The sequence below is a fragment of the Oxyura jamaicensis genome, chromosome 13 (genome assembly GCF_011077185.1).
Source record: "Oxyura jamaicensis isolate SHBP4307 breed ruddy duck chromosome 13, BPBGC_Ojam_1.0, whole genome shotgun sequence".
Classification (NCBI taxonomy): Eukaryota; Metazoa; Chordata; class Aves; order Anseriformes; family Anatidae; genus Oxyura; species Oxyura jamaicensis.
Genome location: NC_048905.1, coordinates 16,002,790 through 16,019,133, shown reverse-complemented (window position 1 = coordinate 16,019,133; position 16,344 = coordinate 16,002,790). Strand labels below are relative to the sequence as shown.

The window sequence follows — 16,344 nt, the reverse complement described above, 5'->3', positions numbered from 1 at the left end:
CACCTCTATTAAGCGAGTGACTCAAGCCTTACGTAAAAGAGGAATTTTACAAAGAAGCTTTCTATGATGCTATTTTTCAAAGGTCTCTGTGACCCTGCTGTATTTTAGGCCCAGTATTAATCCATGTTAAAAAACACCCTGCATCTGAAGAGGTAGTTTCATGCTTGCTTAAACAGAGCATGGGTCCTACAAGCCCCTTAATTTATTTTAAACCTCTTCTGGGACACAGTTTGTGGCACAACACTGTAATAGGGATTAGCATTTCTAAAGCTGCCTGTTTAAATAGAAGAAATGTATCCTGGTAGTGAATACGTTTCAACTGTATCAAATAGATACTGTCAATTAATTCCCTTCTTAAATTTCATTACTCCCTAAAGACCACTATTATGTTGTCTCAAAATGCCTGGAACTTCAATCTGCTTTTAACCTAATGTTTTGTTTTTTAGTGTGGCTCTCTGAGCTACCCCTCTGCCTCAAAGCAGTTCAGCAGTACTTCTGCTTTGACAAACAGGGCAAATCATTGTTTTCCTCTGTGACCCTGTAAAAATGTTCAGCAGCGAGCAGAACACGAGAGGTGACCAGCAGTTCAAGCTGATTATCTTGCACATTGGAAAGTGAGCATCTGAAGCGAGCAGTTAAACTTACTGCATTCGGGAAGGACTTTCATTTTGCAGCCAATCAGCAGCTGGCCTAAGAAAGTTTTCCACATCGAAAATTAATCAAGATGAAAATGCAACGAACTGAGCTCCAGCACATGAACCTCCATTAAGGGATTCTGGTGACATCAGAAAGCCTGAAAACAAAAACTTGGGTAAGCACCAGAACGCCTCAGATGCAATTCTAACCCTGGGACTGAAAGGTACTTTACATTTTAACAAAATACATGATCAACAATACACAATGGGCAATAAAATCCCACTGGAAAAAAAAGTCTAATGGAGAAAACAGACATTTTTCTCCTACCTTACTTCAGTAAGTACAGAACAAATATAAATCAAAGTCTTATTTCTTCTGTATTTCTGTTCTCCTGCTGTTTTATAAACTTCTCCTTCTCCTTATTTGCTATGACATTTTGGCAAATGAAAATTATTTACAGCATAGAGAAAGCGACTGGGGGCAGGGGGAGCAGAAATAGCTTGCAGGCCTGGTTCTTGCTACCTCTAAATATACTCAAGAGATTGTTTTTTTCTTTTTTCCAAGGGCAAATGAGTCTTCTAGTGAGTAAGAAAGTTTGGGCTATATTGTAACCTCTGCAAGCTATAGGTCCGAAGGAAAGATATCTGCATACATGTAGGGCTGGATCAGTTCTGCCAACTAAAAACCATACAACATCATCAGAGCAGCTGCAATGCCCCAAATCAAATCTGTGACACCCTCTTGACTGACTCAGTATTTTATTTGGTATTAACTGATACTGATGCACTACTTTGCAGAGAAAATAAGGAGTGGATGTAGTTTTCCAAACTACACATATGGGGAGATATATAAGTAACGAACAATTGTAAGGCAGGTGCCACAATAAGGAAAGATGACAGAAGGAACTAGTAACACTGAACTTCTTGCCATTTGCAACTAGTTAATAATGCTTAAGACTAGTTCTATAGCAGAAGGAGAAACTAGTCTATTCTATGCCATCTCTCTGTAAGATCGGCAGCACTGCCTGAACTGTTACTGCCAAGAAGAAATAAGAACCATACATTATAGCCCTTCATCATCCACACTATTCCTCCAGAGTAAAGAAAGAATGTCCACTTGCTTCAATGCTGGTAAAACACAAATTTGTATGGCACAGCAAACATGAGAAGTTTTTAGTTCACAGCAACTGAAGCAGCCAAACTAATTTGTGTGCTAAAACAGTACACATTCCTTCTCTTGGAGCTATACACCACACAAACATGCTAATACAGAAGCACAAGGAGAACACAAATGTAGTTTGAAAAGCACTTTGTTGAGCAGAGGCTGAAGAAGGGCTTAAAGTCCAAACGGACACACACACTCCAAGAAGATACAGTGTGTATTTTCACTTTTTGATGAATAGCAGTGTATATATGGTAACAGGAAGTTACCTTCAAAGTAGAAAGCAGATAAAGTCATAACCACAGACAGATCCAGAACAGAACTGTAAGTCTGAACAGCTGGAAGCGTTATAAAAGTTCAAATCCCAAGCTGAATCAAAAAAAAAATAAAAAAAAAATCCCAGATCTGAGCACATTATGGCCTAATTTCAGATTTACATCCAGAGTTAAACTTTCGCACAGGCCAGCAAAATTTAGCACCTCATCTTCTAAAGGATTAAAGCCAGTGCCGTATTCTGTACACACATGAACTAGTTTTCAAACCTTAGTAGGTTCCTTCCTATTAGGTCACGTTCCTGTCATTTCCCTTCCCAGTCTTTTCTAAAGATCTTCTTTCCTGCAACTGCTTTTGATATTTTATGTTCCTCCACTCCTTCCTGGATGCACAGGATTGCTTTTTTGATTTAGCCAATTTATTATACCACTTTGCACGGTCTCATTTCTATTAGGTCACATTCCTCCTTTTATTTTGAAAAGGTTCAAACGCTTTCATTTAGCCTCAGATCAGGTGCTGACATGAGCATCTTTGAAAACTCTCCCATAAAGAAATCAAGATTTCTCTGGTTTCATAAAATAACAACTGCCAAGAAGTTAAAAAATAACACCACACAGAAGAAAAATCTCTAAGCATTGCATTTCCAGGAAGTGTTTCTGAATCATACTGTAAACGATGAGTTACTTCAAGTTCAGAAAATAAACTCATTATTAAAGGTTAATAAATTAAGCTATATAGAGTGTAAAAGACTTGGAGAACAGTGGAAAAAACGTCACCAGACTTAAAGTCATAAAACAAAACTATTACTAATTCAATAAGGAAAAAGGTATTTATGTTTTTGAGATGCATCTGCGTATAAGAATAAAAGAAAATCTTGAAATACAGAATACTAGGACCATCTACCTAACCTTTTTTTTTTTTTGGGTGGGGGGAATAGCAATACAAAAAGCTTAGAAGTGTTCTGAGGGAGAAGAAAGGAGGTACTTTTCCCCTGTAGCTTTCCTCCCTCTTCCCCCCCCACCTCTTTTTCTATTTCCTGAAGGAGTGATGGGTATAAATTTATTTTAAATCTTCTCAACCAGTTTCCGAGGATGCATGGCAGTTAAAGAAACACCTCTATTTCCCCAGCCTATTCTCTGCTGCCTAAACTATCACCGCCTGAGAAAACCTTTAAATCAAAGAGTTAACCAATAACATGTGCTGCTCATTAGCAGTGCCTTGAGCTCACCTGTACTGTTCTGTTTCTTTAAAAGGGCAGCATTCAAAGCCCCATTCACCCTAAGAAGCATTTTATTTGAGTTGTTATTGCTCTAAGCAGGAACCTAGCTGAAGGAAATGTTAATTTTTAAGGCCATCTATGAAGTTTAAAAGCATTCTTTTAGAGAAAAGGCTCAAATAAATAAAACTGTGAACACGAACAAGTGAAGAAAAAAGTCTGATGGCTTAGAAAATTCAATAATGTAATATAAATACTTTACAGAAATCAAGGACTCTTAATTATTCTCTGATGTTACCAATCTTCATCTTTAGAGTTGGAATCTTTATAGAAAACAAGCCTATTTCTATCCTTCATTGTCAATATATTATGAGGTGTATTTAAAATTGCTTTAAATACGTCACATTATATATTACATGCTTTGCTCAAATCAAAGTAAAAAAACCCAACAACTGTATCTCTTCCTCAGAGACTCAGCTCCTGATTACAGCTTAAAGACCACTATCCCCTGAAACACTTGCATATGTTGCAACCAGAACACGGAAATAAGCAAACGCACTGTGAAAAGACCTACGTTATGAGACATGAGATCCAATACAACCTTTTTTTGTCGTCATGCTAATAGAATCTGTCTCCCAGCACTCATCCATTTTTATATCCATTGCCTTATCAACAATTATAACCCAAACAAAGCCACGAGGCACAAAATCAGAGCAGGAAGGACTGCAACACTGAAGGCCCAGTCCATAGTCAGTGATGTCAGTGAGAATCCTTCTGACTGCCTACATGGAAGAGTGTTTACAACAGGTCAAAGCAAAGCAAATGCTGGAATGCACAAAAGCCAAAACTCTGAGGCAGGGGTGGCTGTACTAAGATGCACGAACAACATCGCACTTACTTCAGTGGTAACTTTTTATTTAGCCCATAAATCAAAGGATCTGTTAATGCTTTCCCATTAGCATACTGTGCAAATGCAGTTCATATTATTTCTTTCACTGTTGCTATTTCGCATTGTTCTGCAAAACCTACCAGTCAGATATTCCAGTACAGCAGCCATGTACACTGGAGCACCTACACCAATTCTGTACTTCGGGTGGCCTTTCTTAATGTAACGCAGCATTCTTCCAACAGGGAATATGACCCCAGCCTTTGCAGAGCGCGAAGTCTTGGTTGACTTCTTCTTCCCACCCCTGCTGGACATTTTGGCTGTATTGGGTCTGGAACAACGCTCTATATATTAGGGGAAAAAAAAGGTGAAAGGTTATCAATACGGAATACAATATTTCAATGATTTCAAGCTGTAATCAGAGAAGCAACTTCATATAAATTGGCTTTGGAATTACTTTTCTGAAATTCCTAATGTGTTAAAACTGGCACCATTAGCGGAGCGAAGTGTGATAACCACCTAAGACGTAAAATAGAGCTTCAGCATGAAAGCAGAGGATGCCTTCTGCAGGGACAACTGTCATGAATCTCTGCTCTCCTGGAAAAACTGTTGATTTGGCATTTGAACAACCACGGTAGGACTGTTATACTCATGAATATCTATGTTCCCAACTAGGAAACCATATCCACACTAAGGCTCTCATACATTTAATTTATGTTCCTTAAAAAACATGGATTTTCAAGACTGTGTGGATTTACAGAACACAGACCTATGCATGCTAAACTACAGCTCCTGTACATTGTGTTTTTTAGAAAGACCTGAAATGAACCCCCTGAGCTTTGAACCTACCAGCATCCAGCTATCTCCATGCTGAAGTTAATCAGATTCCTAGATGGCATGTTGCAGCGGTACAGCCTTCTGTCTGCTATCTTTCCCTAATGTAACAGTGGTCTAAACACCCAGCAGCTATCTGACAACTGCATCTCAGTTTATCTCTGTGAAGAAACCTGCTGCTGATACAGCTGTCAAATATATATTTTTTTTCTCTCTTTGATCTCTGCTCAGGCTCTAAAATAGAAGCTGGCAAACCCAAAGAGGTGCAGCGTTTGCAGACTCTCAAAGTGTCTTGGAAGGTTTAGGCAATGCACTGGGGTTTAAAATTAACTCAGTGGGAAGGAGACTGTTCTCCCCCTCCCTCCCTCCAGCACGTCTGAACTCTAGGGAAACCAGAGGTATGCATCAGTGATACATCCCGGCTCTTTCCTGGATGCCCAAATTTTACCTGATACGAATGCAAAGTTGTTGTGTGTTTACATACTCAGCAGAAGCTCTCCAAGCCTGTTTTCCCATCACAGCATATAGTTCTCTGTTTCCCTTTCTATTTTTTTTTTCTCATGTTTATGCTGAATTCTCTCCTCCATATGAACTTAACTGTATTTGCCAACCATCTGAATCCATGATTGCGTGAACTCAGAATTAGGCAAAACAGGTTCACCAACTCTAATTTTGTAACTTCTGATCTGTACTGACATGCCCTGAAGTCTTCTAAACCTCAGTGAGTCACTGAGATACAAACTACGTAAGTATCAAATCAAGACCACTCAGGATAGAAGAAGCTCACGAATGAAACATTTATTTTCCCTTCCACCTCCACACTTTACTCATCAAGGATTCTGTAACTGCATAACACATTAAGGAAAATAAATGCAACAGGTTTATGGCTTGTTAAAGGCAAACAGAACAATCCCACCTTTTTAGCTCAGACAAAAGTCAGGCTCTGTTTACGAAAGTGATGTCAAAAACCAGACAGGAAACTGGAAGTAGGAAGGCATCAAAAGCACTGCTCCCCCTTTCCTCCACTGCGAACTCAGCTCTGTAACAGCTCTTACTCCGTGAAGAGGACATTTTCTTCCCTAGAGAAACCTCCTCAACTGGAGCTCACAGCTGGTTTACAAACCTTTCAATTTAGCTGCATTTTGTCATCTTGTTAGCTCTGCCATTGTTCCGAGAATGGCTGGGTGGGGCTTTCACTTGGCTACGGGCTTTCTGCCTGCAAATTCTTATGGTCCACACTCCGTTTTCATCAGTGCTACAGATGTTTAATCTCACAAACGTTAAGAAGTTCTCTGAATTTAAGCAACAGGGAAAATGGGCATGAAGAACAGCTGTGCCTCTACCTTCACCTCTAATTCCTTTGTTTTCTAACTGATAGGTGAATGACAAAAATCAGATTTTTTTCCAAGGAAAACCTGCAAGCTTTAAATGGTAAATTTATATTAACCATTTGTAATCGAGTTTTAGCTGTCACATTAAGGTATGTTTTTAACACGTAACACTTCTAAAAACAGGTCATTGATTCCTTGTCAAAATCCATTCGCTTTCCATAGCTATAGCGAGGATCCTGGTGCAGAACAGGGTAGCCTGGGGGAAGGAAAAGCTGAAACTGAATGCCCTGTGTTAATTACAGATCTGACCTCCTGGCTGGTACGAGCCTGAGAATTGGGATGGGAACAATTAAACAATCTACTTGCACTTCTACTGAGGGGAAAAGAGGAGCAAACAATTAAGATCAGTAGAGATGTTGAAAAAGGAACATATTTGTTCTGGACTGCCTTTTTTCCCAAAAATCAGGATACAGAACTTGCACATTCCATGTAGAAAGAAGATGGGAAAGGAGTAGAAAAAGGAAGCGAATGACAGAAGTTATTTCACAAGGGCTTTTTGTCTCCCCCGTGCTGAGCGATGCAGCTGAGGGGAAGGGAGAAGAAGGCCCACAGAACCCCTTGTTGGATGGTCACCCTTATGGGATGGTCAGGCTAGCTGGAAGACAATATGGAAGTCCTTATTTCCTGATTATTTTTAATTTTTTATTTTTTGCTTTCCCTTGAGAGAACGTCATCCACCCGTGAGCTGCTACAACATTTGGATCAAAGCATGAGTAAAACACAGGGTGATAGAGAATTATTGCCAAAGCAGCTTTGAAGGAGCTGCATGCAGTAAATACAGCTCACCCAACCTAAAACCCAAATGGAAGATATACACGGATGGCTGCGCTGTAACTGGCAACAGAAGGAGATGAAAGAGCTCTCTGCCCTTTCATTTTCAGTTCCAAGAAAATGATTATTCATAAAGTAAGGGAAGCAGTTCCTGCATATGTAGAAACAAACAGTGACTGTGAATCACTGTCCCTGGATAAATATCATCTACTCAAAGTGATGCTAAGTTTTTTGTTAACGTACTGCCAATTGTCTTTGGTCATGCTCCACCAGTCTCCCTTATCAGGCTTGAGCAACACACTTTGCTTTTAGTTTCCGTCATATTTGGAGATCAAGAAACGTTCTCCCCTTTAACGTGCTATTTTCTACTTAATACCTTCAAGTTTCCTAGCATCTGTAACTATCTAACACCTACCCATATACAAAATGGTTTATTTTTTTCTTGCATAAAAAGATTTTACCTCTTCTGCAAAATCTAGAGGTTCATTTCCCCTTTTATTTTTTACCGCCGGTCACTTTTCTCTCAATAATTGGGATGACTCTGGGGATATCCTGACAATTAACCTGATCCTCTCATACTGTACGTTAAAGAGCTATCTAGCTGTAAATTTACAAAGAAAAACTTTGCCCAAACCAGAAAGCTGGGGGCTTGCATACTCAACAAAGCAAGCACTTCTGAAACTTTTAATATTAAATGTAAAGTGTGATAAAGTGAGTTTCAGAGCTTCCTGTCTCAAGGATCCCATCCTTACCAGATGTAATGAATTACTATGTCTTTACATACTGGGAGTGAAGGGAGGGAAATTCCAGTTAAGTTCTAAGCACCACTTTTCATTTTGCCAACCACTTGATTTGGAAGGGGAAAAGAGAGCCTGGAATGGAAGAGCTTTTTTTTTTTTTTTTTTTTTTTTTGAGCTTAATCGCGGACTTGGGATCATTACAGAACTTGCTTGTCCTGCCTTTGAGTAGAGGGATGGATGGCCCAGTGAGCTCTCTAAGACTTTTCTCCAGTTCTGGTTTTCTATGGCAAAAGAGAAGGGAAAGAAGAGATTTCACTTGCAACAGCCACAAAGAAATTTATTGAAGTTAAATGTAAAGAGCAGGGCAACAGATCAAAAACCAAAGCAAACTATGTGCCTTACATGGTTTCAAATGGTTTATCTTTGTAGCACCAGAAACTCTGGATCACAGCCAACATTAATGAACCAGAGCTGTTTGCTGAGTCACTGCTAGCCAGCAGATGAGGGAGGCAGTGCTTGCCAAAGGGAACTTTATCACATGTACCACAGCTCAGGCAAGATTTGGGCAGGCAAAAAAGAAAAAGAAAAAAGAAAAAAAAAATCATAGTCAATGGATCAGCCTGTTCCTTTTTTACTCTTGCCTTTGCAATGCAATTACTGAGAAATTTTGTCAAATGCTTAGCGTCTTCTAAAGCCTGACAATAAAATGATATAGTTTTAAGGTGACAGTTCACAGAATTATCACTGTGATAATCATGGGGTATCACTGAGGAGTCAACTTCGATAAGCCCACCTTTGACTCCAACTAAAATTTAATGCTATGTTCTCCAGTGGCTCTGCTGTGCTTGGACACAGATTGCCCCAGCTACAGAATGCAGCACCTGACTCAGCCTTCTGAAAGCCTCTTAAAGACTGTAGCAATATTCATGCCACTTTATAATGTTTCAAAATTTACAAAAACAAGAATGTGATGTATTACATTAACTCGGCTCACAGCAAAGATTCAAACAACAAGGTTCTGCTGTCAAGTCTTTGCAAGCCAGAAATAAATATTCTAAGAAACAAAATAAAATTCAGGTGTAGCAATGAAATCAGCATAATTAATACTTGTTATCTGTTGGTCATAGCTCTTTGTATGAAGGTAGATACCCCACGATAACACTCTTAGATACCATCTACCTAAAATGCCCATAGGCATCTGTTTTTCTCAAAGTTTAACACCAGATAGTTCTGGAGGTACTGACTGCACATCCCAGTCGAGTGATGCCTGATTTCTAATAGCTCAGACACCACTACTTCATTAACTCAGTCAGTCTGACCCTTTTATCTACCAGTAGCCATAAAAACCCGCTCACTATTAATAGTTTTCAGGTACTGCTTTTCAAAGACTTAACAAGTGACCGTGAGTTCCACTGCTGTCAGACAGGGATTGCTCTCACTGTGGGCTTACCTTGGTGTATTAACTGCACTCAGCAAAGAGATGATTACATTTAGAGCTACAGGATCACATCTGTAAGTACAGGGGAATGCAGGAGACTATTACCACAATGGGACAAATAGTAAAATTTAGTCATTATTTTTCTCCTCTTTCCCAAAGACTGAGCTGAGAAGTCCACTTTTGTATCACAAGGGCTTAACTGCTATGCTATTTTCTTTCCATTGTTTCAAAAGATTAACAAGTTAGTGCTGCCACTCCATCTTAAATCTATTTATGCCCTATAATAGCTGCTCACTGAACTCTTTCTGAAAAGGTACACTTGGATTTGCTTTGACAACTAATTTGCGCTGTTCTTGGCTAATCAGAAGCCAGTCTGACATATTTATAAAGTGTGCTGCTCACAAAGTCAGTAAGAAAAAATGGTCTCTAATAATGCTTGCCTAGCACAACTGTGTCTCAGTCTGTGACCATGGTTTCTAGGTACTACAGCCATAAAGGCAGAGCTAATAACTCAGTAACTGTTTGGTCTGACGTGATTTCAAATTTCAGCTTAAGTGCTTTATCAAAGAAGCAATTCTTTGTGGTCTGGAAGAGAGGAGTGAAACTGGTTGCACAACAGCTGTTCCAGCACTACAATAATTTCTTATCTGCAAAGGTAGCAGTATACATTTATTATCACATGAAAACCTGAAAGAATATTCCTCATCTACCAGTGCCCTGTGGATGTCCTTTTTTGTTTTTTTTTGCTGAAGGTTAGTAAGACTAAAACTCCCATCATCATAATGTAGAGCAGGATGAAAAGAGGAAGAACGTTTTCACCAAATCTGTGCGCAAAACAGAATACTGTTGCACAATTTTATTCCACTGGCAGAAGTCCCTTCCTTCCACAATGGGTCTGAAACCTTGAAATAAATATCCTCTTAATGTGCAAACATCCACTCTGAACAGCACTGGGAGTGTGACAAGAGTTTTAGCTGGGCATCATGCCACCAATGGTCAGGAAAATGTAAATACAATTGTATTCACTGACCGCTGTTGGGAGTGCTAGCATGAAAACAAGTCCAGTTGCGTGTTGTAGCTTTCTGTAGAGTAGGTAGGAAGTGTAAAAATTTGGTACAGGACCTGAAATCACTGGGCTGTTAATGAATTCTGTGTGCAGGAAAAATTGTTTCAAATAATATTTTGAAAACTTATTTGCCACTTGACATTTTGGACAACAGTGAGAACACAGTAAAGAATTCACATGGATGCTTCCAAGGGAAAATCCAAAAATTTAATGAAGATGTCACATTGCTATAGGGAGGGAGGACAAGAACTCAGCCCACGGATGAGGCCACGAGTGATGTGCTTCCAGCATCACCCTTTTTGGAGTAAGGGCCACAAGCTGAATCCTGCCATCTGCTCTTCGGGGTGGGTCTGGGTAAGGTGCTATAACTCCTCTGTGCACAGAGAGGCTCTTGTTTACATCCCTCCCTAACAAATGTTCTAGAGGCAGTGCTTGCTCATTTCTTTTCCAAACTCACCTCTCAGAAGCACTGAGCTGACAAAGCCTAATACTCACTGATCTGCCCCTGGATCAATACTCTTCCTCCCAAGGGAGGCTCTCTCTGGAGGCTCTTTTATCTCTCGTGGCATCAGTTAACACTTCCTGCTCCTTTATCCCTTCTTTGCAAGTTTGCAGTAGCAGGTTTTTCTTTCTGCTAATGCTGATCTATAAAATAAGCAATGCTTAAGCACTCTTCCTTTATTACCATCATTAGGCCAAATTATAGCCTTAACTATGAATTCTTAGATCAGTTATGGCGTAATTTGCACTACCAGCTCTTGGTTTCACTGGCAATCAGTACTCCGTGCCTCATACACAACAAAACAAAGTTACTCTGTAGGAACCCAAGGGACCAGTGTGCAAGGTTACAATATATAATACTGCAAAGTAACCTGCAACCAGTACTTGGAAAACACAGCCGCCACCACAATGTAGCAACACAGCAAAATAACCTGGGAGAAAAAGCAATGTAACTCCTTTCTTTCAGACCACTTTTAGAGATACACTCAGGAGTTGGCTAAGGACTGCTTGATACAAAATATATCACTTTCAATTGCTAAAATATGTTCGTCAAAGCAACTGTAATTGTCTTGTTCGTGCCTGAACCTTTTAACTCGGTGCAGTGCCCAAGAATCCAGGTTCTGTTTTCAGTAGCTGCTCGCTTGCTGTTAGCTCTTTTACTTCGACCGACTCTCAGGAACGGGGGAGGCAGCGGATCTGCAAAGTTCCCCACAGACCTGTTGCTAAGTGACAGCCTCACAGAGTCCTGGGGAAAAAACGGTCCTCCACTTCCACGGTCGAGGGAGAAATAACAAGCCTCATCCAAACCCATCGCAACAGCCGTTTTCTTTCCATCAGCACAAATGAAGCAACCTGGCTTACACCACTGTGCTCCCAAACACGCTGGCTCCAGCCGCCTGCTTCAGATGCGAACGCCCCAGCCTTCTGCAACTTACTTTGAGAGATCAGATGGAAACCAAAGGATTACAGGAGATGCGGGTTAGGGAAGCAGTCGTTCCCCTTACTGCCTGCACGAACCCATCGGTCCCCTGCCTAGGTCTGGGTGCTCTGCACGATGCCCCATGCCCTAACCCCCGCATTCACCTTTCCTCGCAGCCCCTACCAGGGACAGCCCGTGCGGCTGCCAGGCTCCTGCAGGCAGACATATTGCAGGCTGCACGGGAGGTGACAGCTCGGAAATCGCAAGGGGCCCCGTTTCCAGCCGAACGCTGATTTTCACCCCTCCTGGATGCCTCTGACGGGTCCCAGAACGCCACTCGGCTCGGTTTTCTAACGAAGCCGTTCACGCTGGGCAGGTAACTTTCACGCCACGGGATCTCCACCCGAGGAGGAGCGGGCTGAGGACACCTCCTGCCGCTCGTCGCCTGCAGCTGGCGGCGGGCGCTGCGGGTCCCCGGGGCCGGGCCGGGGCCGGGCCGGGAGGGCTGAGGCGAGGCCGGGTCCCGGCGGGCCCAACGACCCCCGGTGCAGCCCCAGCGGCCCCCGGTGCACCCCCCACAACCCCACTGCCACCACCACGCCGGCTCCCCCGGCCTGAGCAGAGACAGGCCTCCACAACCCATGCGAGACAAACAAACAAAAAAAACCACCCAAATTCACCCCAAAACCCAACACCCCCCCCACACCCCGCCCCACCTCCCCCTCAGCGAAGGGACTGCCCCCGGGGACCCCTCCCCGGCACCACCGCCTCCAGCGGCCCCTCAGCGGCGCCGGCAGCGGCCCCGGCCCGCCGGTAAGGGCGGACTCGGCTCCCCCGTCCCCACGCGCGGCCACAGCCCCACGGCGGCGACTTACGGCGCGGTCCCGGCCGCAAGATGTCTGCCGGCGGCCGCCCCGCTCCCGCTGCCTGCGCTGCGCCCGCGGGGCCAACGGGAACGGCTGGGCGGGCTCCCACAGTGCCCCGCGCCGCGTCCCTCCCCTCCCCTCAGCCCCTTCCCTCGGCCCCTCCCCGCCTCCTCCGCCCCTCACGGGGACGCCCCCGGTCCCCTCAGTTCCTCCCCGGTCCCCTCTCGGTCCCCTCACGGTCTCCTCACCGTCTCCTCACCGTCCACGGTCCCCTCAGCGCCGCCACCTCCGTCCCCTCCGCCGCCCACCCTTGTGTGAGCGGCGCCCGCCGGGCTGTGGAGGCGGCTCTCCCCGGTTCCCCTCAGTTCCCCTCAATTCTCCTCAGTTCTCCTCAATTCTCCTCAGTTCTCAAATCTCCTCAGTTCCCCTCCGTTCCCTGCCGCCCGGCCCCTGTGTGGACATAGGGCCTCGGCCATTGTGTGCAAAACGTGCCCGCTCCTAAAGGAGGGATGGCAGGGGAGGAGGACAGAGCGCGGGGTTGGTGCCGCATCCTTCCCCGAGCGAAGTTCCTTGTTCGGGGAGAGAGGAGGCACTGAGTCGTTGCGAGAAATGCTTGCTTCTACTGTACAAAAGTGGCTGGCTGCCATTTTGCGAAGGCCCCAGATGGAGCTTTTGGAGGAATTCCTGCTGTGGTGGCACAGATGTCCTTGAGCGCACCTTGCAGCGTCGGGAGAGCCAGCTCCCTGCTGCCCGCAGCCTCTGCCCGCACCGGCTGAGGGTCACAGGGCAGGGACTGGTGTCCCCTCAGCACATTCCCTGCTCCTGCTGTCCCCCAGCTGCTCCCAGCTCCTTCTGCTTCTCCCTCTCTTCAGTGCCCAGCGCAAGATGTGGCCTGTGGCCTCTTCCCCCGTGTCCCTTGGTGTTGCTGGAGCTGTGACAAGTGACAGCGGTGGTGTCACAGCATCGCTGCCATTAACCCTTGGGGGCAAAGGGTGAGAAGGGCTAAGGGACAGTAGGTAGATGCAAGAGGTTTGTCTCTCATCAGCACCCCATGCTCCAGCTCTCCTTATTTTGCTCAGCATCAGCACAAATTCACAGAAGCTTTGTCATATGATAAAGAAAGCAGAAAGGAAGGGAGCGGTATAAAGAATGAATGAAAACTAGGGAAGCGGGGGAGGATTATAGAAGAGAAATGAGGGTTAATATTGCCCCTGGCCTGAGATACATCACCCAAAAAAAGTTTCTGAAATAGGTGGAGAGAAAGCACAGTCCAGGCAGAGCTGCATGCAGTGAATGTGGCCCCCAGTAGCAATACCACGCAATTCCACTAACCAAGCTCAGTAATTACAATTTTGCTGTTCTCATCCATAAAAATGGCCAGGATCGGTCTGGTTTTTAGTGCGGCTAAACTGCTCTCCCAAGCCATCCCTCATTACGTTGCAGTGCAGCACACAGTCAAATGCAACCACGGTCTGGCTGCGCTCCCTGAGCACTAATTGCAGGCCCAACGCTGTTCACACACGCAGTTTTGCCTAACAAAGACTCCCCGCTAAGTAAAGCACCTCGTAGTCCCTGACTGCCCTTAACCTAAGGATATGGATACAGTACTTGTGAGGCCATCTGCCATGGCTCATCTTAAACAGCTGAGGACACGCTCTGCTTTCCAGGTTCCCATCCACACACGCCATCTCCCTCCCACCTCCTCCTCCGCGTTCACACCGCAGTGAGCACCGCTCCGCTTCTGTTCCCTTGCCCACACAGGAGCCCTTCCACGGGCTGGTGCAGCGCGTGGAGCAGAACTGCTCCTCCGGTGCTCGGCTCTCCCCTCCCCGTTTTGCTGTCACCCACACAAATGTTATTTAAAAACAAACCAACCAACCCAAACATTTCTGTTGACATGAAAAGCTGGAAAGGTCTATATGGAATTTAAAGAACCTGCAATATTTTTTTTGTCTAATGGGACTGATACACAGCGAGCAGGTGAAGATAGTTATCTGCAAACCAGCATAGGTTGCTCTCTATGCCCTTCTACTGTCATTGTTCATGTTGTTTGTTTTTAAGGGGAATCTCTGGATCTTGTGCCTTTAAAGAAAGCTTTCCAAACACAACCGGAGAGAATTTCTGAAGTTTGCCTGAGTTCTGCCTGAGTTTGCAGGGAGCCTGAACAATTTGTCCATGGAATAGGATGCTGGCGCAGAGACTGATGTTGATCATCGTAATGTTAACACCAACTGCCTCACCTCCCACCAAGGCACAGATTTATCAAGCTGAATGTCTGGTGGGTCTGCAAAGAGGGCTCATTTTGGCTGGCTTTGAAAGGACATAGAGTGGCACAAGTGATTGTATAAAAGGGAGCATCGCTTACAAAAGTCTGTAAAACGACACTACATAAGCTACCTCACTAAAACAAACTTTGGCTTAGGTTTTATTCCCTTTGCCAGATTAGTGATGTGTTTATTTAGATATAGGATGATTAAAAGCACCTTTCAAAGAGCTCTGCTGCCTTTATGATTAATATAAATGGTTTGTGTTCTTACATCTTTTTTTTTGTTTTGTTTTGTTTTTGTTTTTGTTTTTGTTTTTGACATCCTGACTCTATAATCAATTTGAGCAACCTCAAGGGACTACTTGCAGAAGATAGTTTTAAGTGATTGAGAATCTAAACACCCAGCTTGTTTATGCAGCATAGGTGGCAGAGAAGGAAATACTGCCTTGGGAGGGGAAGGAGCAATGCAGGGAGGGTTGTGGCTGATGTAATCCCCTTAAACTTAGATAAGCATTTTCACTTTGGGATAGCTATCTTAATTCTGAATGTGTCACCTCATTTGTCAGTGGTGCTCTTGTGTGTTTATTATATTGGATATTCAGACTACATGGCCTAGGTTACTTCCGTTTGCTGAAATATCTTCTCTGGATTTAGTGTGCAAAGCCAGCAGATCCCTGCTGGTTTCCTTCCACCTTCACATGGTCAAGAGAAAGTTCAAATTCCTCAGGAGTGACCTATTTCTCTGGAGGGGCTATCTGAACCTCCTTCAGCTGCTTAGTCTGCTCTCTTTCTGCAGACGAAACCTCTAATCTGTGCTTCGGTTAACTCCTTGAAGTCAGGCCACAGTCACCTATATATACCCGTAATTTGTGTAATGCTATTGACATCCTCGCGTTCTGCGGCAGACGGGCACGGTGACCTCCTACCAAATCCAGTCAATGCTCATCACGCTTTAATGCAACGCGCAGAGCCAGTGTCCGTCCGCACTGAGCGCAGAGAGCATTAACTGTGATTTCCAGAGGGCTGACGCTGGCCTCGATACAGGTCGTTATAACCCACCGTGGTTGTTAATGTTATGAGAAATTCTGCACTACTAAGTCAGATGTGTGTGGGGCAGGTATCCCCCTCTTCTGAATGTAGAAAACAATTATTTTTTCCTGCCTCAATGTTCTCAAGGCACTGTGGACTCTATATTATTGCCAGACATGTTATTCTGTAGCAGAAGCGCCAACTGGTGCTAATATGTTATGGTTAGATTAATACTTTCAGAGCAGAAGTGGGTGTCTGGGATTCATTTTCCAGGCTGGTAAACAGAGAGGAGTTAGTACAGATAATTGACTTCTTTTGTTCAAAATCCCTTTTTCCTTTTTTTTTTTTTTT

The 16,344-nt window shown here is 43.9% G+C and overlaps 1 protein-coding gene across 5 annotated transcripts in view; it reads right to left on the bottom strand.

Annotated features, from left to right (window-relative positions):
* LOC118173716 (core histone macro-H2A.1) overlaps positions 1-12,844 on the bottom strand; it is a 44,541-nt gene extending 31,697 nt beyond the window's left edge. For 4 of the 5 annotated variants that reach the window (XM_035338530.1, XM_035338534.1, XM_035338532.1 and 1 more), the window contains exons 1-2: positions 12,708-12,844; positions 4,316-4,516 (exon numbers count right to left, since the gene is read on the bottom strand). In XM_035338530.1, the coding sequence (XP_035194421.1) occupies positions 4,316-4,487 (172 nt within the window). In that variant the 5' untranslated portion in view covers positions 4,488-4,516; positions 12,708-12,844. Of the gene's footprint in view, positions 1-4,315; positions 4,517-9,358; positions 9,419-12,707 lie in introns of all 5 variants that reach the window. The other variant, XM_035338531.1, reaches the window with a different exon arrangement.
* Positions 12,845-16,344: the final 3,500 nt, after the last annotated feature.